This window comes from Symphalangus syndactylus, chromosome 2 (assembly GCF_028878055.3).
Source record: "Symphalangus syndactylus isolate Jambi chromosome 2, NHGRI_mSymSyn1-v2.1_pri, whole genome shotgun sequence".
Lineage (NCBI taxonomy): Eukaryota > Metazoa > Chordata > Mammalia > Primates > Hylobatidae > Symphalangus > Symphalangus syndactylus.
In genome coordinates, this window is record NC_072424.2 from 34,302,127 (window position 1) to 34,330,097 (window position 27,971).

At 42.6% G+C, this 27,971-nt stretch overlaps 2 protein-coding genes across 6 annotated transcripts in view; both read right to left on the bottom strand.

Annotated features, from left to right (window-relative positions):
• Positions 1-13,221, bottom strand: part of GSTO2 (glutathione S-transferase omega 2) — a 30,662-nt gene extending 17,441 nt beyond the window's left edge. The window contains exons 1-6 of one of the 4 annotated variants that reach the window (XM_063628261.1): positions 12,945-13,155; positions 7,331-7,595; positions 6,946-7,054; positions 4,128-4,350; positions 2,779-2,880; positions 190-217 (exon numbers count right to left, since the gene is read on the bottom strand). In XM_063628261.1, coding sequence (XP_063484331.1) covers positions 190-217; positions 2,779-2,880; positions 4,128-4,350; positions 6,946-7,054; positions 7,331-7,364 — 496 coding nt within the window. In that variant the 5' untranslated portion in view covers positions 7,365-7,595; positions 12,945-13,155. Of the gene's footprint in view, positions 1-189; positions 218-2,778; positions 2,881-4,127; positions 4,351-6,945; positions 7,055-7,330; positions 7,596-12,940 lie in introns of all 4 variants that reach the window. The other 3 variants (XM_055249967.2, XM_055249958.2, XM_055249978.2) reach the window with 3 other exon arrangements.
• Positions 13,222-14,765: 1,544 nt separating this feature from the next.
• GSTO1 (glutathione S-transferase omega 1) lies at positions 14,766-27,724 on the bottom strand. Of its 2 annotated transcripts, XM_055250001.2 has the most exons (6): positions 27,350-27,724; positions 27,042-27,150; positions 22,212-22,434; positions 18,925-19,023; positions 16,027-16,133; positions 14,766-14,965 (listed from the first exon to the last, which is right to left on the bottom strand). In XM_055250001.2, the coding sequence occupies exons 1-6, from the start codon at positions 27,381-27,383 to the stop codon at positions 14,812-14,814; spliced, it is 726 nt and encodes a 241-aa protein (XP_055105976.1). In that variant the 5' UTR covers positions 27,384-27,724; the 3' UTR covers positions 14,766-14,811. The 2 variants fall into 2 exon arrangements, with proteins under 2 accessions (XP_055105976.1, XP_055105966.1); XM_055249991.2 differs by lacking the exon at positions 18,925-19,023 and having other exon boundaries at positions 27,350-27,498.
• Between the last annotated feature and the right edge of the window lie 247 nt (positions 27,725-27,971).

Sequence of the window (27,971 nt, forward strand, 5' to 3'; positions counted from 1 at the left end):
CTGAATACTTTTTCTTTTCTTTTTTTTTTCTTTGAAACAGAGTCTCACTCTGTTGCCCAGGCTGGAGTGCAGTGGCGCAGTCTTGGCTCACGGCAACCTCCCCATCCTGGGTTCAAGTGATGGGCTGAATACTTTTGAAAGCAGGAAGGAGTACACCACTCTCCTGCTTGACAGGCTTCAATTACTCACCATCAACTCTGAAATAAAGTGCAAATCCCTGGGCAGAGTGGAAAAGGCCTTTTAGCATTTGACTCTGGTCCACCCTCCACATTCACCTCTTACCAATCACTCCCTTGCTGCCAACCCCTCACTGATTATTGTTGCTGAACACACCAGGCTCTCACCCTTGTGCCTCTAATTCATCCTAAAAGTCAACAGAGGCATTATCTACCCCCACAGACCAGCCTTCTTGTATGCATGTCTCCAGCCTAGCACTCAACACACCCAGGTTTTAAATGGGCTTAACAGCCTATCTCCCTGTCCAGGCTTTGAGCCCCTTGAGGGTCTTTAATTTTTTTTATTCCTAGTACCTAGTTCTGAGTCTTTACAGACAGGCCACTCCAATTTGCAAAACAGGACTAGTACCATTTGTAGCTGAGAAGATTGTCGCAAAGACTGAATAAGATGATGTATGCAAAGTATCTGCAGAATGATTCATGGCACAAAATACTGGTTCATTTGCCCTGGAAAAGACCCCTGATTGAAGAACTGTATCTCCATCATAACCCTATGCTTTCATCTAGCAATCTGTAATTTAAAAAGTTCATCCATCATCCAAATGGAGGTAGAGGGGAAACTGAGGAAAATGTTTCAATTACTGTATCGTAGAATTCAAAGGTTTTTTTTTTTTTTTTTCCCAGCTCCTTTCCCTGGTCCCGTATTTGTTTATCTGTGAGAAGGTAACCAGGCATGATGGGGTCCATTCAGCTGATCTTTAAAATGGACTATAAATTCTCTATTCGCAAGATTTTCGAACTTCTTTTTTAAAGCAGCAGCTCTCCTCTCTCCCCAAATGCCATCTTCTTAGATGTCAGGTTGAACATGGTGGTTAAAGGCAGTGCTGACCTGAGTGAAGCAGTGTCTGGAACAATCTACCAGGCCTCCACTCGCTGGGCAGTCCCCTGCAGAACCCAGAGGCTCTGAGGAACACACATTTCAAAATAATCCCTCATTTTACACATGGGAAAACCAAGGCCCAGAGAGGTACAGAACATTGCCCAAGGTTCTGGAATTCAGTGAAGCCAAGCCTAAGATCCAAGATTCTTTCCACCACATCATACGGCCTCCTTAGGGTCAAGGCCACAGTTGGTGACCTCAGGCCAAAAGGCTGACATTTCCTACACATGACCATTCTTCATCCATAAATACTTAATTGTACAAATTTGAGATGGGCAACTGGAAATATCAATACATTTAATCTGTTTCCACTTGATAAAGGTCAAATGGAAGAGTATTAATAACCAGTCTTCCCTTAAGGGGAAAAATATTGTATTCTCTGGCTGCCAATAGAGGAACCACCTACCCATAAGGTGAATTTATCAGTTTCTGGAGCAAAAATAAAGGAAGTAAAAGAACTGCCTTCCTGATTATTCTAAAAGTACGGGATAAGTAGCTCCATTACTGCCAGGTTAATGAAGGATCTACTGGCAAAGAGTGTTCCTGCCACCGCACCCATTTTCCCCTTCTTCCTTAATTACAGACCCCTGATTTTATTCAGGGTATCCCAGCTAAAAGACTGTATTTCCCAGCTTTCTCTAAGATAGTTATGACACCACAACTAAGTTCTGGCCAATGAAATGTAAATTGCCATTGAGTAGAATTTCTGGTAGGATTTAAAGCCCTTTAAAGGGGCATGGCCATTTGCCATTTTTTCTTTATATTCTCCTTTTCAGAGCCTGGAACTTGGATGTGATGGCTGCAGTGACAGCAGCTATCTTGTTATTTTGAGGATGATACCCTTGTACTAAGTCATGCTAAGGATGACAGAGCCCATCAAGAGAAAAAGCTTCAGTTCCTGATAACGTCATGAAGAAGCCATCAAGATAGGCCTGAACTGACTACCTCTGGCTTTTCTTTTTTTTTTTTGTCAGTCCTACTTACTCTGTTGCCCAGGCTAGAGTGCAGTGGTGCAATCACGGCTCACTGCAGCTTTGACCTCCCAGACTCAAGCAATCCTCCTGCCTCAGCCTCCTAAGTAGCTGGGACTACAGGTATACATCATTATGCCTGGCTAATTTTTAAAATTATTTTTGTAGAGGAGGGGTCTTGCTATGTTGCCTAGGCTGGTCTTAAACTCCTGGGCTCAAGTGATCCTCCCGCTTCAGCCTCCCCAAGTGCTAGGATCACAGGTGTGAGCCACCGTATGTGTGAGAATAAACCCTTATAATATGTGAGAAAGAATGTTATGTGAGAGAGTAAACCCTTACAACATGAATTTACAGTAGTTAGACTTCAGCAGCCAAACACAACCCCTAATCTTTACAGACCTTGACCTCACTGGCAGAAGCTACAGAAGCCATGCAGAACTACTCAGGGAGATGGGGTGACTCTGGGAAAGGAAGCAATTCATGGCATGTCCTCCCCAACTCCTCATCAGATTTTCCAGAATAATTCCAGACCAGGTTAGAGGAGGGCAAACATGCAATCAGATGATCAGAAGTCTGACTTATCAAAGGCAGAAAGAATAAGCCTGTGAAAGCCGGTGTCAGAGTGACCAGGTTAGCGACCCTGCCTAGCTTCCTCCATTGTAGCTGACCAGGAGAGGGACCCCTTTTTTACCTCTTCCAGGTTGCTGAATTCTTGACGCAGGGCTGCCTTCAGATCAGTGCATTTTCTCCCACATCTCAACGCTACCAGGCACTCCTTGGTCAAATGTGGGACCTAATCAGAGGACACAGGTTCTCAGTGGAGAAGTTTGTGGAAACTTCCAGTTCCTGCTCTGCCTGAAAAGGCAGCAAAGCTTTGTAACTCCAGCCTAACAGGGGAACACGCACATCAGACCCCCCAGCTCCCTGTGAGGGGCACTAGGTTATCTCTGTGGTTCCGGTTCTCAGTAGGGATCTACTTCTTATAGTACCCTGGGAAAACAGGGTGCTTTAGGAGGGTTTCTCTAGTGCTCCTTACTTGATCAGCTGCTTCCATGCTATATATTCTTAGATGGGACACTCAACCTCTCTAAGCCTCAGTGTTCTCATCCGAAAAATGGATACAATAGCAGTACCCACTTCAAAGGGCAGTTGGATTAAATGAGTTAGCTCCTACAAAGTAATTAGGACAGTGCTTGGCACATCATAAGTGCTCGATATATGTCAGCTGTTAATATCATTGAGGTTTTTAAAAATTCCTTTTCAAAGACATCATCTTAAAATTTCTCCATTCTTTTTTCTTTCATTGTCAAAGCTGCCACCATTTATCTATTCTTCACATTTCCTGGACAGCAGGCACTCTTATGCCTCTAAAGAGCATCACTGGCCAGGCTCAGTGGCTCGCGTCTGTAATCCTAGCACTTTGGGAGGCCAAGGCAGGCAGATCACTTGAGGTCAGGAGTTCAAGACCAGCCTGGCCAATATGGTGAAACCCCATCTCTACTAAAAATACAACAATTAGCTGGATGTGGTGGCATGTGCCTGTAATCCCAGGTACTCAGGAGGCTGAGGCAGGAGAATTGCTTAAACCCAGGTGGCGGAGGTTGCAGTGAGCCGAGATGGTGCCACTGCACTCCAGCCTGGGTGACAGAGCGAGACTCCGTCTCAAAAAATAAAAAAGCATCACCTTCTATGCATAATCTTCACACTCCATTACTTTTTACCTGAAGCCGGAGAAATACTCCCTTTAAGGATCACCAGTTTTCAGTTCTTTCAGTATTCCTGCTTCAAGTCACATGGTCATTGCCATGTCATAACCATACCTCCTGAGCCTGCCAGTTGAAATGGAGAAGCACCTAGCAGTTAAGCCTTTAATATCAGTGGCCATGCTCTACCCTAATTCCATGCTAGCTAATCTCCTGAGGATCACATGGTATCGAAAGAAAACAGTTTCACCAATGATTTGGCTTTAAAATGGGTTGAGGTTTGGGAAAGACACACAAAGTAAAATACAGTGTGAGTGGCTTTTTAAATTGAATATACCTTACAAAATAGCTCCAATAACATCTTTTGGCGAGCTCGTTCATAAGGGTCATATGGAAACAGCTTCCTTCCTGGATAAGCGTCATCCAGGTACTCACAAGCGATAACAGATTCATAGATCAGTTGACACTGGCTGGTCTCCAGGACAGGAATGTGGCCAAAAGGGTGCTTTGTATAGTACCATTCAGGCTTGTTTCTCAGGTTAATGTTGACCACTTCATGTCTTAAAAAGCAAAAGGAAAACAAGACAAAACAAAAATGAGAGGCATCTGCAGGCAGGCACTCTTCTTGAAAGCAGAAGCAATCAGCTTAAAAGTTAAAATTTGCAATTAGTTTTTTAAGGTTTAAGTTTTGTATAAAATACATAACATCATCATCTTCCTTCCTGCAGTAAGATGTGTTGGATGTTTTCTATGCCTTATCTCAGTTGTTCCTCATAATTCCCCATGAAGTAGGCTCACCTCACAGGAAAGAAGACTCAGGGGGTTGAATCTCACACCCAATACCACCCACTAAGAAGTAGTAGAGCTGGCTGGGCACAGTGCCTCACACCTGTAATCCCAGCACTTTGGGAGGCTGGGGCGGGCAGATCATCCGAGGTCAGGAGTTCAAGACCTGCCTGGCCAACATGGCAAAACCCCATCTCTACTAAAAAATACAAAAAATTAGCCAGGCATGGTGGCGGGCACCTGTAACCCCAGCTACTCGGGAGACTGAGGCAGGAGAATTGCTTGAACCCGGGAGGTGGAGGTTGCAGTGAGCTGAGATCACACCACTGCACTCCAGCCTGGGCAAGAAACACCATCTCAAAAAAAAAAAAAAGAAAAAGAAAAAGAAAAAAAAATGTAGTAGAGCCAAGATCACAGCCAGGCAGACAGACTCAGAGCTCACACACTTAACCATGGCATGAGAGAGTTTAGTACATTTTAGAGCTTGAAAATACAAATCTGGTATTAACAGGTCACAACAGAATATGGTAAATGTTAACAATTAAGAGTATAAGTTTTGGCATCAGAATAAACAGTCTAGTTTGGGACCTTAACCAAATTCCTAACCTCTCTGTGCTCAGTGTTGTTAATTATAAAATGGGACTGATAATTACATCCATCTCTTGGTTCTGTGGTGATGATCAAGTAAGGGAATATGTATAAAGTGTTTAGGACAGTGTCTGGCACATAAGCATGCAATAACTTTTTAATCTTCTAATTATTAAATGTTCAAATAATACTATTATTATTTAATGTTCACATAATAATACAATTATTATTTAGATAACTATAAAGTTACCAGAAGCATGAACATACGTTTAAAAAGATGAAAGGAAACAAATGGGAACATTCATTGCTTAGTCTAGGAGATTGTCTTAAACCTACAGCAGAGGCTGGATGAGGTGGCTCACACCTGTAATCTCAGCACTTTGAGAGGCCAGGGTGGGAGGACTGCTTGAGCCCAAGAGTTCGAGACCAGCATAGGCCACATAGCAAGACCTAAAGCAGTGGGTCTCAACCTAGAGCAATGGGTCTCAACTAGAAGTGATTTTTGGCCTCCTTCCCAAGGGACATATCACAGTGTCTGGAGACATTGTTTTGTTGTCACAACTGAAGGTAGGGGGCAGGGAAGGGGGACTCTATTGTCATTGAATGGGTAGAGACCAAGGATACTGCTAAACATCCAGCAATGGACAGGACAGCTTCTATCCCACCTCTCCAACAAAGAATTATCTGGCCCAAATTGTCAACAGTGCCAAGTTTGAGAAACCCTGACCTAAGGAAATACATCAGCTCCTAAGCTGATAATTTATCACCAAATGCGCAAAACATCCAGTTGTTACTTTCCTCAAAAAACAGGTAACCTTAAGGTCAACTTAATTTGAGCAAAAGGGAAGAATCTGGAAATACAGGCCCTATATACTCAACAAGGTGGATTTACATAATTTCATTTAAAACATCTCTATATTAGTCTCTGTATCTCTCTGACATGAGTCTGAAACTCTGAAGTCACCCCCTTGTGATGGACTCTCCAAGACAAGAGTCGGGAGCCTGGAGTGACACATTCTCAACACTCTAGCTTGGAGCCCAGCTGCATTATGCAGTCCACATCCCAGCAAAGCTGCTCTGCCCTCCAAATCCAGACCTGCAGGAGCTGGTTTTGCAAACTTCCTTCTGGAAGAATCTGTATCCATTTCTCAAGTTTTCAAGGTGTCTTGAAAACTTCCAGACACACCTCTTGATAGCAATTCCTTCTATTTCATTGTTTGGAAAGATTTGTTCATTCATTTAACAGACGTTTTTTGAGCATCCACTATGTGACAGGCTCTCTCCTAGCTCATGAATAAAAGAGACAGAGTTCCTACACTCGAGAACGCACATGGGTGAAGGGGACTGGGGAGGGGAGATGGATGAACAAATAAGAAAATGCTGGATGCAGTAAGTTCAATAAAGAAAGGAAACAGAGGTGACCTAAGATGCCTGGGGTGTGGTGGGGGAACTACCTCTGTGGAGCAGTCAGGGGAGGCCTCAGTAGCCTTGGCTGTGCCCTTAAACATTCTGGGAGGGAACCAGTTCACCAGCCCCATCATTCAGATTACTCTGCGCTGGCCTAGAAGTTTCATGCATAGGCGTGACTCAGAAAAGGGCTCCGTATTTCAGTAAGGTCCGCTGAAAAAAAGCTCGCCCTTTGCTATTTGTTGACTTTGCCTCCGAAAAAAGGGACAGGGAGCCCCTTGTAAAATCTGAGCAGGGCGCCCCAGATGTTAAACATTCCCGGGCTCCTGTGAGGCGCTGGGTTTGCTCGGGGGCTCTGGGTTCCCACTTCTCACCTGATGTCTTTGGCCTTGAGGACGAGGCGGGTCCTGTGAGAATAGGGGCAGAACCTCATGCTGTAGATGCGGATCAGCCCCTCCGGGACTGGCCCTGGGGGCTGGCTTCCTGCAGAGCAGCGATGGAGGGGGACAGGGAAAGGAGAGGCTAGTCAGCCTGGTGAGGAAGGAGCTCACTCCCTTGCCCGGATCCCAAGATGGCTGTGGGCGCTCCAACTCCCAAGTCCCAGAGAGGACAGTGCTGCATGTGGCTTTTCTTCAGGAGAGCCCTCCAAGTCCCTTCCTGCCCCGCCGGTCTGCAGGCCAAGGCCAGGCAGCTCCGCCGAAGCCAACATTTTCTGTCACGCGGCGCCCCCAGATCGCGGACCCCATGGAGAGCACTCACCTTTCCCCAGGGTCCTGGTCGCATCCTCAGACATGGTCTCCAGGTGTTTGCGCAGCTCCCGGAGCTCACGGTCGCCGCCCTGTGGCTCGCCACCGCTGCCGCAGGCTCCAGAAACAGCTGCGCTCTGGCGCGCACCTCTTGCCCCAAATTTAATTTTTGAACTACTGGGCTCCGGCGGGGCAGAGGGGAAGCGATCTGGAGCAGGAGCTAGGGTAATTTAACCTGGGGAGACATCGCCCCAGATTTGGAAGCCCGAGAGTAGGAGCTGGCAAAAAACAAAACAAGACAAAATAACACCTGAAAAGCTCCCCCTTGCTCTGGACATGTGCTTAAAGCTTTGGAGGGGCCTCCTCTACATCAAGAATCCCTCAAGAATGAGCATTTAAACTCCAACATGGATTTCAAAGGAGTTTAATCAAAACTGACTAGGGTAACGCTGACTTTTTCTTTCCCATTCTGAATCTCTTGCATCACTAAGACAACTGGCCACTCTTCGGTAAATAAGTACAGCTTTAAAAAATAATAAGGCCAAACATTCTCATGATACAGCAACTAGGAAAGAAAAAGTCATTGGTGTTGAAATCTCACATACCCCAGAGAGTGAGTGCCTCCTAGCCACCTCTGGTGTCTAGACAACTCACATTTTGCATCCTAGACGCCTCAGTTGCCTCATCCCAGTCCTGGCCCTACTTGTGAGATTTTACCCAAGCTCTGAAAAACTGGCAATGAATAAAATTAAGATATCTGGAGGCAAGAACAATTTGTGAGCTCCCCTCTTCCCCAGCATTAATTTTTGAGAACACTCTTACTAGTTGCTAAGGATACACTGCCAACAGCCCAGCCATATAGGGGCCACTTGCACAGCTTTTCTGTTTACGTGAGATAATAGACGTGGTTTTGGCTCTGATGCTGATAAGCTGAGATCCTGAACTTCAGCAGGTAAAAAAACAATTCCTTAAATTTTCCAGAATTGAGCTGATGTGGGAATTGCTTGTAAATGCATTTTGTAGGATTAACAGATCATGAAGGAAAGAAAAATATTTTCTGTGTCTCACTCATACTGACTAAATTATTTCCATAGATTACCTTGATTCCTACAATTGCTCAGTCAGGCAACTCATATTATTCCTACTTTTCAAAACAGAAAACAGCTTCAGAAAAATGAAATTATTTGCCAAAAGTGACCAGCTAGTAGGGTTGAAGAACTTTAAAAGTCCAAAGCTTGACTCGTCTTGACCTTTAAAACTGGTAACAGTGTTGGGAGGAAAGGATTTTAAGTCCAGGAAAAGATATAGCACATAATGGCTGCTCAACAAATAATAGTTCAATCTAAATATCTTTTATTAAAATGACAGAGCCTAATTATGTAGCTTATAATTGGGTACTGTTTGGCCTTTGGAGTTCCAGTCTATATAGAACTTCTTGGTTAATACTAGTGTTAACATTTTTTGCTAGTGAATAAGAATCTTTGCAAATCTTCAGAATAGTGACTCAACTACATTTTTTGCTCTCATTCAATGATTTCATGTGAAATAAGCTTAGATAATAATATGGAAAGTATTAACATTTTATAAGAATTAGGGAATGGCAAAACTGTTTGAATAAATGTTCTCTGAAAATAAAATGCATGTATGTTAGCAAGAAATCTGGTGTTGGAGAAGACATATTGGTTCCTGGCTTGCTACGCTGACAGCTTTTCATTTAAGAAGACAGAGAAAATAACAAGGTAACTTCTACTACTTTGGAGCTAATTCTGATCAAGAAGGACAAACTGGATGGTAAAATAGAAGCAAGAAACACAACCATGTCATCTTAGAGCTCCTGGTAGATAAGATGACTTCCGGGCATACACATGTATCCCTCATACAAACAAAGCAGATTTCAAGATAGTTGAGAGAAATATATCCATAGCCTAAAAAAGGCCATAAGAGGGTTGCAAAATCTCAAAATCAAAATAACTTATTACTAATATATATTTGGTGCTTCATGTGTATTGACCCAGTTAATTCTTAAAATAGTCCCATAACTGGGCCGGGTGCGGTGGCTCATGCCTGTAATCCCAGCACTTTGGGAGGCCGAGGCGGGCGGATCACGAGGTCAGGAGATTGAGGCCATCCTGGCTAACATGGAGAAACCCCGTCTCTACTAAAAACACAAAAATTAGCCGGGCGTGGCAGCGGGCGCCTGTAGTCTCAGCTACTCAGGAGGCTGAGGCAGGAGAATGGCGTGAACCCGGGAGGCGGAGCTTGCAGTGAGCCGAGACTGGGCCACCGCACTCCAGCCTGGGCGACAGAACGAGACTCCGTCTCAAAAAAAAAAAAAAAAAAGTCCCATAACTATTCTATTTTGATTCACTTTAAAAGATGAGTAAACTGAGACTAGCACGGTTAAGCACTTCTCAACTAGTAAGTGGAAGAGGGAGGACTAGGAACCCTGGAAATTTGACTCCAGCGGCAACAATCTCAACCAGTATCTTAGTCTTTATCAGATGCCATGAACTGAATGATTGGCAAATGTTTTTACATATATTAACTATTTTAGGCTTTTCAGGCCATCTGGTCTCAACTATTTAGTTCTACACTTGTCATGTAAAAACAGCCATCGATGATAAACAAATGGGTGTGGCTGTATTTATGGACACACTGAATTTGAACTTCATATATATATTTTAATAGCCTTTTTAAAAAAAAGTTTTAGATTCACAGCAAAATTGAGCAGAAAATACACATTTCCCATATACCTTGTGCCCCCGCACATGCACAGTCTCTTCCACTATCAGTGTTCCAATCAGAGAGGTACATTTAGTACAATCAATGAACCCACAATGACATATTAGCACCCAACATCCACAGTTAATATATTAGGGTTCACTCTTGGTGAATTTCATATAATTTTCACATATCACATTGTGACTGGTTGTTTTTTTCAACCCTTTAAAAATGTAAAAAATCATTCTTAGATATTGAGCTATAAAAAAACCAACAATTGGTTGGATTTAGCCCAATGGCCTTAGTTTGCCCATCCATGGCCTCTGGACAACGGCCAAACTGGGAATTCCATTTGTAAATTAAAAGGTTTCTCGATCCACCTTTCTACTTTGCCAGAAGAGAAAGATTTTCCCAGTTTTGTTTTTTCATTCCCACCTTTTAAAAGAAACTAACTCTGAGAGTTGGGAAATGTTCACGAAAAGTATATCTGTATGTGGGAAATCAAGTTCTGAAACGCCAAGTTAATTTGATAGAGTTAGAAGACAGGCATGGAAGCTGTTCTCCTCTAAAGGGAAGCAATCTAGTGTCAAGGTTCTCAGAACAGGCCCTGGAGCCCAATGGGCTGACTTTTTGAGACCCAGCTTTGGCACTTAGGCAAGCTATCTAACATTTTTGGATTTCACTTTCCTCACCTGCAAAATGAGAATGCCAATAATACCTACTTTATGAGTTGTGAGTATCGAATCAAATAGTCCAGGGCATCATAGTATAGTAAGAGCTCAGTATACGTCCAAGTTAATGACAAATGCTAGTGAGTAAGAACACACTTTAAATAGCAGAGTGCATTCCAATTTTGTATCCATAAAGATAAAGCACACTGTGATTCAGCTTTGCCAAGCATATTAGAATTAAAGTTCAACTCACAATACTTATTTTACCAGTTACCAGTTTAATGCCAATTGAATGGGCTGAATGCTGCAGAGTCCATTTCAGTAATGTGGTGTTTAATCTTACCTCTGAACACTATATTTTCCCTAGAAAGATTTTAACCTTAAGCTTATCCCTACTTTCTTTTGAATACCCAACAGGTACTTCTTTGAAATCCTCTTTGCAAACTTTCCTTCTATGTTGTTTCATGTTTATACCTTTATTATACTGACCCACTCAATCATGAAACAATTTGTAAGTAGACCATATTAAATCTACTCCAAATCCATTCTCAGCCACCTGAAATATAATCGGATCTGCTTTGAAAATGTTTGGATCTTTGGTCATGGGTGATTAATGACTTAAGCCTTCTAGGAAAATAATGCCACCAAAGAAATAGCTTACACTCTATTTACATGCATTTGTTTTGAGAAGAGGAACTGTGGTTTGCATTCGGCAACTTTTCAAAATTTTTTGTCATGCCATCTCTTGATAGTAGCAGAAACTGGAGTACATTCCTCTTAATATGTTAGAAGCCTAATTTATATGAAATGTTATATTACTGGGTGTTCCCTTATTGTCCAATGAGTTCAAAAAGTGAGATAAATTAGGTAAAAGGTTCTATTCTCAAATGTGCCTATATTCAGGAAAAATTTCATATTCCCAATTGGGAAATCAGGGTCAAATGAGGCTATCTTTTTAAGTACTTGATTCTGCTTGCCTATCCCTATTTCTCTCTACAACTTGAGGAATCAAACAAAAAAAACTTTTTAAATAAATATTTGGTATAACATTTGAATAAGTAAAGGCAAATTGTCAAGATCCTGAAATCAGGAAAAGTCAAATAATTTGTAAAATCAAAATCATTGAGTTTGGAAAAGGAACATTAACTCATTAACTCCTGTTAAATCCCAGGAATAATGGTGTGGTCAAAAAGGTGGATACAGGCCGGCGCGGTGGCTCACTCCTGTAATCCCAGCACTTTGGGAGGCTGGGGCGGGCGGATCACGAGGTCAGGAGATCGGGACCATCTTGGCTAAAACGGTGAAACCCTGTCTCTACTAAAAATACAAAAAATTAGCCGGGCACAGTGGCGGGCGCCTGTAGTCCCAGCTACTTGAGAGGCTGAGGGAGGAGAATGGCATGAACCCAGGAGGCGGAGCTCGCAGTGAGCCGAGATCACGCCAGTGCAATCCAGCCTGGGCAAAAGAGCGAGACTCCGTCTCAAAAAAACGGTAGATACTATCCTCTCTGAGAGCTGTTGGATAAAGCGACTGGAAAAATAGCACATATAAATTCATCTCAAGAACGGTCTTACTGTAAGAGTTCAGGCTAGATTCGAATCTCTTCAATATTTATTAGCTGGGTGACCTTGGGGAAATGACAACTTTCTGGTGTTCTTACATGTAATTCGTAGCTAATAGTACCAGTACATTATATTGTTTGCGAAGGTTTCATTCAGAAACTGGATGAGAAACAATGAATGCTTAGCATGTGTCTGATACCTAGTAAGTGTTCAACATTAGCTACTATTATTTTTATGATTATTTCAATGCAGCAGGGAAGACTTTTCATAGTTTTCACGAAGACAGCACATTCCCAGAAACCAAATTCCCCTGTTTGCCAGTGCCTTAAAGACGTAAACACATGGGACTCGTGGTGTCCCATGCAAGGCTGAGAATTGATTATCTGGGGTGGTCTCTGCCTGTTTCCAGCCAAATCAGAAAAAATGAGAACACCTTAATTAAAGGTATGCGGTTTAAAGACCTGTTCTTTATTCTTAGGCTGCACTTTTTTGGATGGGAAATTCTTTGATGCAACAGTGGCCAAGGTTAAATAGGAGTTCTCGTAAAGTGTTAGGCAAAAGTTAAAAGCTGGCAAGTCTACTGTGGGCCCCGAAATTCGTGAAAACCCCCGGAAACAGAATTGACCTCAAACCCCTTTTCCCTTCAAATACAACGCAAGCCGAACGGACCCACCCGGTGGCGGTGAGAGACGTCCCGCGAGGGACCTCCGGGAACTCAGAAAACCGGACCAGAATTGGCGGCGGCGCAGCAGCAGCAAGGAGGCGGGGCCTAGACCGGGCCTGCCCCTCGCACGTGATCCTACCCGCCAACTAGCCCCGGCGCTCGGAGCGTCAGCCAATCCTCAAAGCTTTGAAAGTGCCTGCCCTGCAGTGCGGCTGAGCCAATGGGCGGCCGCCTTACAGGCTCCTGGAGATCGGGATTCGCGAGTCCTGCCGGCGCCGGTGGCTGACGAAAGAGGAAGCGGTAGTGGTTGGCTGTGGGACCCCGGCACCCGGCTCCGCACCGGAGGGGAAATCCGCTGGAAAGCACTAGGGCCGAGCGGCTCCGGTAGGCGCGCGGTGGCCTGCCGCCGCCGCAGCCGGGGCTTTGGTGGCCGCTGAAGGTGCGCGGCAGGAGGCCTTTGTGAAGTCAGTCGGCTCCAGGTCGCCCTCCGGGTGCGGTCCCCACACCGCCTGCGTCACCTCGGTTGAGGGGCTCATTTCAAATACAGACTTCGCTGCCCACCCCAGCCTGCTGAATCGGAAATGCAGCGGTGAGCCATAGGTGATTATTATGCACCCTTAAATTTAAGAATTAGTCATTCGGAGGTTTCTCTCAATGGCGAACTTGAAAAATAAGTTCAAGAAACCGGACAATTGGAGGGGACCGACAGCCCTGATTTCCAATGCTAAGAGCAGTGCGCTGGATGTGATCTTTCTGCCAGCACTTTAAGGCCTCACTTAACCTCGGGACCTTAGTTGCATCATGTGTAGAATGAAATGATGCTCTCTGACCTACCTTCTCGTGGTGGTGATGTGATGATAAAAATTGAATAGTGAGAAACCCAGTGGGCTATGGAAATGTGTGGAAGATGGCATTACTATTTCTCAGTGGGGTTCTTACCTACTACTCATCAACCTTATAGGCGGAATTGACTGATGCAGCCTACACAGTATTTAATTACATAAATGGTACACCACCTATGTGCCCAGCATGGGATTTGATAGGAAGGATTTGAAGGGGTTAAAGATAGGGAGACCAAATAGGAGTCTGCCCAGCCACCCAGCTTTGGGGTAATGTGTGTCTGGTCTTCAGTGCCAACAATAGAGAGAATGTGAAATTAAGTTGATGATGGATATGGAAGAAGGAGGAATTGAAAGCTTCTAAACTAAGAAACCAGAAGACAAGCAACAAGAGAGCATCTCATGAAATCACACAACAGGGTAACTGAGTGAATATTTCCTGTGAGCAGTTATAAAGTTAGATTGTGGACGGTTGCGGTGGCTCATGCCACTTTGGGAAGCCGAGGCGCGCGGATCACCTGAGGTCGGGAGTTCGAGACCAGCCTGATCAACATGGAGAAACTCCTTCTCTACTAAAAATACAAAAAAATTAGCCAGGCGTGGTGGTGCATGCCTGTAATCTCAGCTACTCAGGAGGCTGAGGCATGAGAATCGCTTGAACTCAGGAGGCGGAGGTTGTGGTGAGCTGAGATCAGGCCATTGCACTCCAGCCTGGTCAACAAGAGTGAAACTCCATCTCAAAAAAAAAAAAAAAAAAAAAAAGATTCAAGTCCAGATTTTGCTAAAGATGATAATTTGGAGGTTTTCAGCATGGACTATGATAGAACCCTCAAGAGTCGTTTCAGCATCCTGAGACAGGAAATGCATTTTCATTTCTGTAGGGGGGCCTTAAGGAGACCCCACCATTAGGCTGTTGATGTCAAATCAGTCAGAGAAGATGATCCCATGCAACCTGAACCCTTGGTAAAATAAAAGCATGCTATTATTCATATTAGTGAAGGAAAACATCATAGCTTTATTGCTGACTCCTGCCCCCTTCAGAGCCCATAGTCACAGGCCTCAGGGCTGTTCTGTAAGTAGAGCTCTAGGAAACCTTGCCAGTCCTTCTCACTAGTAAGCAGGGCTGAGACTGTGGGATCTTCCTTCATGGCTGCCATCCACAGTTTCAGTTTTGGAGTGTGGTCTACACACCTGTGGGAAGAGGAAAAAATGAAAGGTGTGAGCTAGGTCAACTAGGATGACATCACAGAGTCTCCCATATGTCATTATTACTCTACAGTTTCATTTTTTCCCTTAAATATTTCATTAAAAATATTTAAAAATGCATGTCATAGAACATTCAATTTGAAAGACATTATAGAGGTCCCTTTTTTACACAAAAGGAATGAGACTAGAGTGAAACGATTTGTTCAGTTAATGTGAGAACTTGCCCAAAGACAGAAACTGACATTTATTAAAATAAGAACAGGGAATACAATCAGGAATGTTCATGTTAATTATTCTACACCCAGATTATGACCAAAAGTAACCCCAAATAGCTCTAACGTCCAAGAAGCCGGAGTAAGGCAAGATGGCTGCCAAAGTCAAAACAGAATTTGGAAAATAATGTGGAAATCTTATGGTAAATGGGAGGTAACACTGGTCATACAATCCTGCAACAACATCCTTAGAAAAATTTACAACCTTATGGAATTTTTTTTTTTTTTTTTTGATACAGTGTCTTGCTCTTGCCCAGGCTGGAGTCCAGTGACATGATCTCGGCTCACTGCAACCACCTCCCAGGTTCAAGTGATTCTCCTGCCTCAGCCTCCCGAGTAGCTGAGATTACAGGTATGTACCACCATGCCCAGCTAATTTTTGTATTTTTAGTAGAGATGGGGTTTCACCACATTGGCCAGGCTGGTCTCTAAGCTCGTGACCTCAGATGATCCACCCGTCTCGGCCTCCCAAAGTGCTGGGCTTACAGACGTAAGCCACCATACCCTTCCCCTTATGGATTTTTAATCAGGAAGGAAGGAGTAAATTTTAAAGCACTTTACTACATGTCTCAGAAATCCCCTGCCCCATCCCAGTGATGGAGAGTAGTTAGTGTAGGTATATGACATGCCCAGGATAGTCCAAGATTCCCCTGTCTGCTTGTTCTCATTCAGACCAGTTGTATTAAATATTTCAACTTCTGTTAAAAAGAAAGGTCAATATATACTATTCCAACTGTCACCCTAAATTATGCACAAAATATTCAAATATCTTACTCATTTAACTTCATTGCTTCCAGCCGTTCAAACCAGGGCCAGATGAGGTAATCAATCATAGAGATAGAATTGCCACCAAAGAAGGTCGTCTTCTTATTAGTCAGAACCTGAACATTAAACAGCATAAAAGTATTTCTTACTTGTGCATGTAGTAAGACTGACTAGAAATGCTGAAGGGAAATAAGTAGAGCAGGTGAAAAAAGCAGTTTTTACTCCAATGTATCCAAGTTGGGTTTTTGTCTGATCAAAAAGCTTAATTAAGCTTTAGAATCTGTTGGTCTGGGATGAAGCAAAACAATCAACAACATAAACTGGACAATTGAAAAATAAAACAAGTCACAGATTACAACATATTTGTAATACAAAGGACTGGTATTCAGAATATAGAAAGGGTTCCTGGGAATCAGTAAGAAAAATAGCAAACGACCCATTGGAAAAATGAGCAAGACTTGATCTTCACAAAAGATGATGCCCAAATGGCCAATTATCATTTGGAAAGGTGTTCAACTGCATTAATCATGAGGGAAATGCAAATTAAAACCAAAATGCAATAACACTATACATCCATGAGAATGCCTATAATGAACAAGATGAAGTTGGCAAGGGTATGGAACCACTGTCACAGAGGTGTAAATTGGTACAACCATGTTTTAAGAGTATGCATACTCTTTTATCACCCAGCAATTCTACTTGGAAATGTGACACATGTTCACCAAAAGATATGTATGTGAATGTTCACTGCAGCACTATTTGTAATAGCCCAAATGTGAAGACGTTTACTATCAAGAGTAGAATGGGTAAACTGTAATATACTATACTTTGGAACACTGTATAAAGAACAGGAAAGAACTACACACAGCAGAGATGAACCCACAAACCTAATATTGAATAAAAACAGGCAGACCCAAAAGATGAGCATTATATGAGTCCATTTGTATAAAGTACAAAAAAGCCCAAACTAGTATTTTGTTAGTTGATATGGGTGCTGGTTCCATGGCTGTGTTCACTTTGTGAAAATGCATTATGTTCTTATGCTTTGGGTACTTGTCTGCATTAAAAATTAAAAATATTAACTTTTCAATATAAAATGCACAGTCTGCAGCTTATGATGGTTCAATTTAAATTCTTTTCAACTTTACGATGGTGCAAAAGCAAGCATTCAGTAGAAACTGTACTTTGAACTTTGAATTTTGCTCTTTTCCTGGGCTGTCGATTTGCAGTATGATACTCTTGATGCTAGGCAGCCACACCATCAAGAGAGTAAACAACCAATGCTCTAAAGTGTGCTGTTTATTAAATGCATTTTCCACTTACAGTATTTTCAATTTATGATGGGTTTATTGGATGTAACCCCACTGTAAGTGCAAAAGCATTTGTACTCAAAATATAGTGGAAATAGACTGGATTAACTGCTAAACAGATGACAATCATTTGAAAACGAAACACAAATTGTACGTTTCTGAAATTTTCAGAAGGCGAATTGGTTACAGGGTTTGCCAAAGGGGATGATTGAGAATATTATCTGGCTATTTAAACCACCAAACTAATTTGCCCTTTATAAATAACCTCCATAGTTTTTTTCAATGCATAATATGCATTTTAGATTGCTTATATCTACCTATTGTGTTCTGTCTACTACTAAACTAATTATCTGAAGAATATGGACTGCATCTTACTTTCCAGATCCCACACTGTTCAGCAGAAAAATATAAAGTACCAATACTGATTCAAGAAGAAATGCAGTTACCATTAAAGAAATCAAACTGTAATAAAAAATCTATCCCTGTTAAAGACACCAGGCTCAAATGTTTTAAAGAAACCACGAGTCCCTACCAAATGGTTTCAGAGATTAGAAAAACAGGTTAGTTACCCAAGCCATTTTATGAAGTCAGAATATCCTTGATACCAAAAGCCAATAATGATACTATATAGGCCAATCTCATTTATGAACACACATACAAAAATCATTTATTAGCTAATTCTACAGTACATATAAAAATCCATAGAGAACAAGTAGGTTTTATCTTAGGAATGCTAGGATGGTTAAACATTAAAAAAAAAAAATCTGTCAATAGCACCATATTCACCAGATTAAGAGGACAAAATTCTATGAACATTTCAATAGATGTAACAGATGCAGAAAAAGCATTCAATAAAATTCAACATTTATGACTTTTTTAAAAATTAGCAAACTAGTAATAGAAGAGAACTTTACAACGAAAAAAGGTTTCTGAAAAACCTACAGGAAACGTCATACTGATAAAATGTTAAAATGCATTCCCATAAAAGACAGGAACGACATCTTCTGTCAGTAAAAACTTCAGGCTTAGCATGAATGAAATATCTCAAGGCCAAGAGACAGACTCCAAGGCCCAAATGTCCGCTTTCCCCAAAAGAAGGTAAAATACATCTGGGCTTCCCTCAAGTGTCTGTACTGTTCATTGTAAACTTTTTCTGGTGGGAAATATTTAGTATGTAATACTAAGCGGACACAGGACACAGGAAAAAAAGCAGGACACAGAATGATATCTATGCTCTGATTAGAGCTACATTAATTTTTAAATATATGGACAAGGACTGCAAACAAGCATGGAAAACTGGATACATAAAAACTTGTGGAAATGTGGGTACAATTTCCTTTTTCCTTGTTATTTTAATGTTAGAATATGTTAAAAGCAAGCTCATGACAAAGTATTTTTAGGTGTTTTGATTTATATCTTAAGCAGAACAGCTTTCTGCTTTATAATGGCAGTCTGCTGTAAACAAAAATGTTTAGGGGAATTTTCCTAATTACCTTAAAGTGACTTGGAAAGTGGGAATATGAAGAAAAGAATAGGAGGAAAAGGAGGGTAGATACAGTTACTGTTTACTCTGATGATAGCTAGGAGAAATGATTACCTCCTCTAGCTTGGTAAATTCTTTACGAAATTCTTCTTTTAGGCCAGCATAGTCTTCTTTATTTTGGCTTCTAATAAAGCTTCCTACCAAGGATGGCACCTAGACAGAGAATACTTTCTTAGTTTATCAGTTTACAGCTAACTATATCGCCCCCCTCGCGTAAAAACATGATAGAACCCTTATAGTCCTGGTGTCAAGGTGTTCTGGAAACATCAAGGGCGCACCAAGTTCCTGTGCTCACAGAGGTAATGGACTGGTCTTAGGAACAGTTTTGTGGCCTAAAATGCTGGGTTGGTCAGGATTTTATAAATTATAAATAACAGAACCTACTTTGGCACATTTAAGAAACAACTTTCCTTCCTTTTTTTTTTTTTTTTTGAAATGGAGTCATGCTCTATCACCCAGGCTGGAATGCAGTGGTGCGATCTCAGCTCACTGCAACCTCCACCGCCCAGGCTCAAGCAATTCTCCTGTCTCCACCTCCTTAGTAGCTGAGATTATGGGCGTGCGCCATCACGCCTGGCTAATTTTTGTATTTTTAGTAGAGATGGGGATTCACCATATTGGCCAGGCTGGTCTCAAACTCCTGACCTCAGGTGATCCATCTGCCTCAGCCTCCCAAAGTGCTGGGATTACAGGCTTGAGCCACCACGCCCAGCCAACACAACTTTCTTTAAGGGAGACTGAGTGGCTCATAGAATTATTGGGAGGCTGAACAAACAGGCTTGGAATTAAGACAGAACATCCCAAATTCATGCTGAGAAATGGCCTAATGGGAAGCACCCACTGCTGCCAGTGCAAGCTGAGCACCAGATGCTTCAGTTTGTGCGGCTGCCAGAAAGTAGAGTCTGAGATAACTGCTAACGCCACTGGCACTGATGCCATTTCTACTCTGGAATTTTATCTTGTAACCCACACTGCTGAAGCCCAGAAGCTCCACCACCGCTCTCACCAGCAGAACCAGTGGAGAGCTGAATATCTTAAGCAGATATCCCACCAAGCCTGTTTCCTCACCTTGCTCGTTTCTGAATTGAACTCTATTGTGTGTGTCTGACAGGAAGAGCCTAGGTCAGAAAACTTGGCCCCAACTGCAAAGAGCCAGGGAAGAGAATTTTTCTGATTTCTTTGTTGGGGAGGACGCCAGGAGACTGTTCAAAAGGGACCGACTACCTAAAGACTTGATGGGTGTAGCATCAGATGCTTTAATGCTCGTGATGGTGTTTATGTGTTTTAATACTTTGGTCTTTGGTATCATTTTATGGCAAGACACAGAAGTCCACTCATCCTAGTTTAAGTAAACAGGCACTTGTAAAAATACAGAATCCCGTGAAATCCCATCCACATCAGTTCAGCCTGCCTTCACTGGGACTGAAGGCTTTCAGGCAGCCCTTTGGTCCACATTTCCATCTGGGTCTGCCTGGTCTTTCATCTGTTTTTCCTTACATTTTTGCTCCATATTACTTTCCATACTTCAGTCCCTTTGCAATGCTTTTAATTCTTTAAGACTCTAAAAATTTATTTCTTAAGTGGCTTTGGTTTTTCTAGCCTCTAATGTTATATTTGAGCCCCAACGCTTAGTTGTCTTTGCTGTCCTAACCTTTACTGTCTTAGTTCTGTGTCTCATTTCCAAGTTCCCAGGAGAGAAGATAACTGGCCCAGGTGTGGGGGTGGGGTACATTTCTGTTCTGATGGGCTGTGGCCAGGAGAGCAGGGTCATATGTACATAAAGCCACCTCTCCTTTAAAAGCAAGCAGGGAAGTAAAGGTGGGCATCTTCAGCATTACTTTTAAATCTCATATTCTTTCTAGATAGTACAATGAATCTCTTGTGACTACTTTTTAAAGTAGTAGCTTTATACATGAAAGTAAAGCTTCATGTCTAAAAGCTTTACTTTTAAAGCTGATTTTCTCTGACGTGTCCTACAAGTCCTTTCACGATCCAGCTCCTGTTTACCTCTCCAAAGTTACCCCTTTTATCTCTTCTCCTGACACCTTATATTCCAGCCATACTAAAAAAAGTTTTCCAGAACTGGCACCAGACCAAAGAGATTTTTCTTAAAGAACCACTTAGGCTTATGTTTTTTGGTTGATATTGATGCCTTTGTGTCTTGAAGCTGCATGCCTTTAACTTGTTACTACTTTGTAAAACTCTCCAACATTGTTCTTGAAAATGTCATGTTCCCTTTACATTATCTTTCACAGGAGCCACCTCTACTATTCTTTCACCCTCATCTTACTAACCAGGTGACTCACTCTTCCTTTCCCATTGGCTTCCCTTTATAATGTCTCCTAAAACAGATTGTTTTCCCTATAACTCTCTCTTAGGGCATTTCTTTAACCATCTTTTTCTCTAAAGATAATCCTTTATACACTGACCGTACTACCAAGGTGACAATGTTATAGGCATATAACCAGACATGCTATTCTTGGTGTCTAAACACGCATCCGTTAGTTATTTCTTTGTTAATACTAATGGTTTGAACTAATCCACAATGTTGATGGTAAGTAAGGTACAAACAGTTCTTCTACAGGAATGCCATTTATTCAGTCATCTGAGTTATTGCCAACACAAAGTAGATGCTCACTGCTTGACGCTATGGCTATAAGGACAAGAACTAAGTAGTTACCATGTGTCAGACTCCGCTCTAGGTGTTTTATATTAACTGATTTTTATCTTATGAGGTGGGAACAATTACTATATCCATTTTACCAATGATGAACAGAGAGGCAAAGTAATAAGTAACTTGCTCAGAGTCCCAAGAAAGTAGCACAGCCAGTCACAAAACTAGGCAGTGAACTAACAGTGATCAAAACACAGCCCTCACCCTCAAGGAGCTCACAGCCCCAGTGCAGTACAGGCAAGAAGGCAGGCAAAAGTTCACATGGATGGGAACTCAGAAGCTAGAGCACTAACCAGCCTGCCAAGCTCCTGAAAAGGCAGCAGTGTCTGAGCAGACATGTGAAAAATGACGTGGAGATAACCAGGCACGGTGAGAAGTGGGAAGAATCTGACAGCAAGAATTGAGAGAGAAAGGGGCAAATTTGGGAATTCTGAGAAAAGTTTAGTATGGCTGGCATATATAAAGTGTCAGGAGACGAGTGAAAAGGGATAATTTTGGAGGTAAATAGGAACTGGATCGTGAAAGGACTTGCAGGACACTCAGAGCTGACAAGCATATTCCTGTTTTGTTTTTCTCTCCCAAATCACTGAACCATAAATGGCAGCACTGATTTCGCTTTAAAAAAATAGATTTTTCAAATAGGAGCTGAAAGTTCTTACGTACAAACCTTAGAAAACAACTCTAAGATCATCTTCTGGCAAGCTCTCTCATAGGGGTCATCCGGCAACAGCTTCTTCCCTGGGTATGCTTCATCCAGGTACTCACAGGTGATGGCAGACTCGTAGATCAGCTGACCCTGACTGTTTTCCAGAACTGGCACCAGACCAAAGGGATTTTTCTTAAAGAACCACTCAGGCTTATTTTTCAGGTTGATATTGATGACTTCATGCCTGAAAGACACATAGGAGACTATGAAGAGAGGAAAACAACTTTTGTGCGTTTGGATAAATTCTCACTGGCTTTGCCATCTACTTAGCTGATCAGACCCCAAATTTAGGAGTCTGCCTAGATTCCTTCCATTCTAGTTTTTGATTTTATGAATTTGACTACTTTCGATACACCTTTTAAGTACAATTATGCAGTATTTGTCTTTCTGTATCTGGCTTATTTTACTTAGCATAATGTCTGCAAGGTCCATCCATGTTGTCACATATTGCAGAATTTCCTTCTTTTTTAGGTGGAATAGCATTACCACATTTTCTTTATCCATTCATCTGCTGATGGACATTGACATTATGCTGTTGTGAACAGTGCTGCAGTCTACATGAGAGTGCTAATATCTCTTTGAGAACTTGATTTCATTTAATTTGGATATATACCCAGTAGTGAGATTGCCGAATCATATGGTAGTTCTATTTTTAATTTTTTGAAGAACATCTGTACTGTTTTCCATAGCAGCTGTACCATTTTACATTCCCACCAACAGTGTGCAAGGGTTGATTTCTACACATCCTTGCTAACACTTGTCTTTTTTAATTATAGTCATCTTGACAAGTGTGAGGTTATTGTGTGATTTTGATTTGCATTTTCCTGATGATTAGTGACAAGTACTTTTTCATATATGTGTTGCCCATTTTTATGTCCTCTTTGAAGAAATGTCTATTTTTTTAATTTTTAATTTTTTTTGACACTCTGTCTCCCAGGCCGGAGTACAGTGGCTTGATCGCAGCTCACTGCAGCCTCGACCTCCTGGGCTAAAGCGATCCTCCTACCTCCCGAGTAGTTGGGACCACAGGCATGCACCACCACGCCCAGCTAGTTTTTTTGTAGAGACAGGATTCTGCCATGTTGCCAAGGCTGGTCTTGAACTCCTGGGCTCAGGTGATCTCCCCGTCTCGGGGTTACAGGCGTGAGCTACCATGCCCAGCCTGAGAAGTGTCTATTTAAGATCTTAGCCCATGTTAAAATCAGGTTTTTTTGTTGTTGAGTTGTAGAGATTCCTTATGTATTTTGGAGATTAACCCCTTACCAGGTATGTCGTTTGCAAGTACTTTCTCCTATTCCATAGGTTGCCTTTTTGCTCTGTTAATCGTTTCCTTTGCTGTGTGGAAGCTTGTTTGATGTAGTCCCATGTGTTTATTCTTGGTCCTGTTGCCTGGTCTTTGGTGTCATGTCCAGGAAATCATTGCCAAGGCCAGTGTCATGAAGCTTTTCCCCTATGTTTTCTTTTACACGTTGGCATTTTTTATATTCCTTGAATTTGCCAAATGTGTTTCCACCTTAGAGTCTTTGCACCTGATAGTCCTCTGCCTCCTCTGCCTGCCTTTTCCCAGGTCTTCCTAGGTCAAACACACATCCCCAGGCCCTCCCTGACCATAGCTCTGAAGTTGCTGAGCAGCTTCTATTACATGATTATCATGTTTTACTTTCTTCATTGAACTGATAATATGTATCTGAAATTACCTTGCTCACTTATTTACAAGTTTGTTATCTTCCTAGAATGTAAGCTCCACGAAAGGTGGGATCTTGTGTATCTGTTCATAGTAATAAACAAACATGTAAATGAGCAAAATGCTATATAGATATAAATGCTCTGAAGAAAATAAAAAGTTTCAGATAAGGACTCAGTAAATATTTTTGTTTTGAAATATTTCATATAAATGAATGAATAAATCTGTGGAAATGCTTCAAAATTGTCAGTAAGATACTCCATTTATGGCTAAGAGGTATCTTAGTTATAAATCATATGAGGCAACTAATTGAATTGTGTCCACTATCCACTATAGGAGAACCAACATAAAATTCAACTTATTTTGCTAATTTGAGTAAAAAGTTTCTTGGTGTTTATGAAGATATTAAGGAATCCTTAAAATTCACCCACAAGGCCAGGCTTGGTAGCTCACATCTGTAATCCCAGAACTTTGGGAGGCTGCAGTGGGCGGATTGCTTAAACCCAGGAGTTCAAGACCAGCCTGGGCAACATGATGAAACCCTATATCTACAAAAAATATAAAAATTAGCCAAGTGTGGTGGTACTCACCTGTAGTCTCAGCTACTCAGGATGCTGAGGTGAGAAGATCGCTTGAGCCCTGGAGGCAGAGGTTGTAGTGAGCCATGATTGCACCACTGCATTCCAGCCTGGGTGACAGGGCAAGACCCTATCTCGAAAAAAAAAAAAAAAAAAAATCCACCCACAAAATAAGCTTTCAGATTAAATCTCCATGTACTGATTTTTAAAAAAATGTCTGAGTAAATCATACAAAGTAAACCAAAAAGGAAGAAAACAGGTGAAGTCCAGGCTATAGTCAGATTGTATTTAGGTCTATCTTGTATGTTGCCCGAGACTGTAGAGGAACTAAGAGAAAGGAGCTAGGTCCATATGATTGTCAAGGCTGAATAAATGTTCAATAGAACAGATTACTAAAAAAAAATAGACACCAATACGTTTTGTTTTCTATTTTCCCATCCACAGCTGTAGCTAGAACAGCATTTCATTTGAGGATTTAAATACATAATCCCCCATGGAAACAAAGGAACATCCGATTTGAACATGAGCACAGGTGTGTGTGTAATTTAAAAGGTTCATGTGCTGACAGAATACTGGACACTTAGGTACCAGCCATTGCAAAAAAAAAAAAAAATTATTTGGCTCCTTGCCAAAGAATTATCAACATTTTTGAACCATGAAACAAAAACTTTTGTTACTATGAAAACAAAAAGATCCTGGGCTTTTGTTATTTAGAAAAAAAAAAAGTATCTCAGAACACACATGAATTTTGGTAACCTGGCATTGTGAGCCAACAAGTCTACACACCTGCCACAGCAAGTTAGAAGATGCATCTTTTAGAGAAAACCATGCTTTGTTAAGTCACGTCGGCCGGGCGCAGTGGCTCACGCTTGTAATCCCAGCACTTTGGGAGGCCGAGGCGGGCGGATCACGAGGTCAGGAGATCCAGACCACGGTGAAACCCCGTCTCTACTAAAAATACAAAAAATTAGCCGGGCGTGGTGGCAGGCGCCTGTAGTCCCAGCTACTCGGAGAGGCTGAGGCAGGAGAATGGCATGAACCCGGGAGGCGGAGTTTGCAGTAAGCCGAGATCGCGCCACTGCACTCCAGCCTGGGTGAAAGAGCTAGACTCCGTCTCAAAAAAAAAAAAAAAAAAAAAAAAAAGTCATGTCATGTGGTTAGAATCTAGTACTTTCCCAGTAAAAGCCTCCTGGGGCTCAAGCTTAAAACTGGTCTATTAATGTAGTAGACCTTTGTTGTTTGCACTGTCTGGAAGCTGTTACCACTCTCTTCCTCCCCTCTACCCCACACTATTAGGGGAAGATAGTTTCAATGTTCCTTTGGAAAACTGCCCCAGTAAATAAGGTAGGGTTGTTTTCAAACTAAAGGTCCAGGGTGAAGCACATAACCCAGGACTTTGTGTCTCTGAATCCAGCTGTGTCATGCTCTTGGACTTTTCAAATAAATGAGTACCAAAAAATGTCTTTTTTCAATTTCGGTTAAATTAGATTTCTCTTAGTACAATAAAAGAGTTCTATTACAGCAAATATGACAGTGTTTTTGAGAAACATTACTAAATAGTAAGTATTCTATGTGTTCAGAATCATAATCTCATCCAAATGAAATGCATTTCTTAGGGAAGTAATGACGAATCCCCTTCAAATGTATTTTTTAAATGCATTTTACCTTTCTTTTAGGGAAAATAATTGCCTACCCCTAAAGATTCTCCCCTTAGAAGACTAAAATTAGTTCACAAACACTAAGCACACAGACAGAAAATTCCTTAAGAATGGGGGTTTTGTTTTCAACTTCCACAGAGCCTTCCACACCACAGGTATCTAATAAATGTCTAAACAGACATCCAAAGGTCATGGGAAGGGAAGTGGTTCCAATGGATACTTGGTATCAGAGAAAAGCCAAGTGACTATTGCACATGTCCTGTGAATAGGCCGTAAGTCAAAAACTATGCTAGTTTCAAAACAGGCTCTGCAGAAGGGTGAGCTAGACAGACACTTCCCTTTATTTGACTCAACCAACAGCCCAATCCACAGGAATATGTGCAGTAAACTCAGCACTACCCTAGGAGGGTCAGGGTCTAAACTCTGCTGTACTGGGGTAAATTACTGTTCTAGGAGGGAACAATACATTCAGAATAACAACTAACAGTTAAGCTGGAATAAGAATGGGGAATCACAGCAGGGCGAAAGCCAAAGGACTCTGGACCAGGAATTCGCGACCTACCAAAGCTGAAAGAACTGCTGCCGGTTATTACCCGGGCAAATCACTAACATCACTGGAGCCTCAGCTTTTCTAATCCATTAAATGGTTGGTTAATCTAAATGAGGTGTCCTAGATCGTTGGAATCTGTGGCCTATTTTTCCTAGGGGAATGGTCTATACTTGCTATCTTCCAAAGGGCCGAGAATAGTTTAATGTGCAGTAAAGGAAGCTGGCGGGAAGGGGGTGGAAGGGGGCTGAGACCCCACCCCACCCCGCCGCCTGCAGCAAGCTCCCGGACGGCTCGCGGAGCGTCCCCCGCCTGGGTGCCCACCTGATTCCCTTGGCCTTCAGGACCAGACGCGTCCTCTCAGCAAACGGGCAGAATCTCATGCTGTAGACGCGGATCGAGCCCTCCGGGACCGGCCCCGGGGGCGCGCTTCCTGCCCGGCAGAAGCGAAGGCGATTACGGCCCAGGGAGGTGTCGAGACCTCCGTATCCCACCGCCCCCTCGTCCCATTGCAGCTCCGACCCGTTCCCCGCCGGTGGGGCGCTCCCGGGCAGCTGGGCTCCCGGAGCAGCCTCGAACATGCCGCCGGGGGTCGCCGAGATCACCCCCTCTTCGCGGCGGGCAGGCCTCACCCTTTCCCAAGCTCCTGGCTGACTCCCCGGACATCGTGGCGCAGCGCAGGCCGAGCTCCTCTGAGGTTTGCAGGCGATTCCGGAAGTAGATCGCGCGTCCTTCCCACCCCCCGCTTCCTCCCTAGCTCAAAAGTGCCTGCCCCCGGCGGCCGCCAGCTCCACCCGTTGTGCCTTCCCGGCTTTATGGGATAGCCCTTAAAACATCTTAAGGGGCTGTGTCAAAGCATATCGCTGGCCAAGGGATACACCCACGGGGAGACGCACAAAAGTTCTAAATGCTCAGTCATCCGCCCCAGAACGAAGGGGTCACCACTCCGCCCTCCACGGGGCTCCACGTCTGACCCTGGCCTTGACCTCCCTCCCGTAATACTGACCTTGAAGCACCACCTGCTCCGTCCCAAGGCTTCACTACTTCAGAGTCTGTGGCCCGAGCTCATGGCTCACTGACCGGTCCAGAGCGTTCTCACCAAAGGCTCCTGTTCAGCTTATGAAGGGAAAATAAAAATCTCTGGACTCCAAATTCACTATGCCAAAGGGAAGAGTCAAGCTTGGAAACTGAGTCAGGCAACACTGCCTCCCATTTTGTTCCTAAATAGATAGCTACAAAGATCAAAGGCCACAC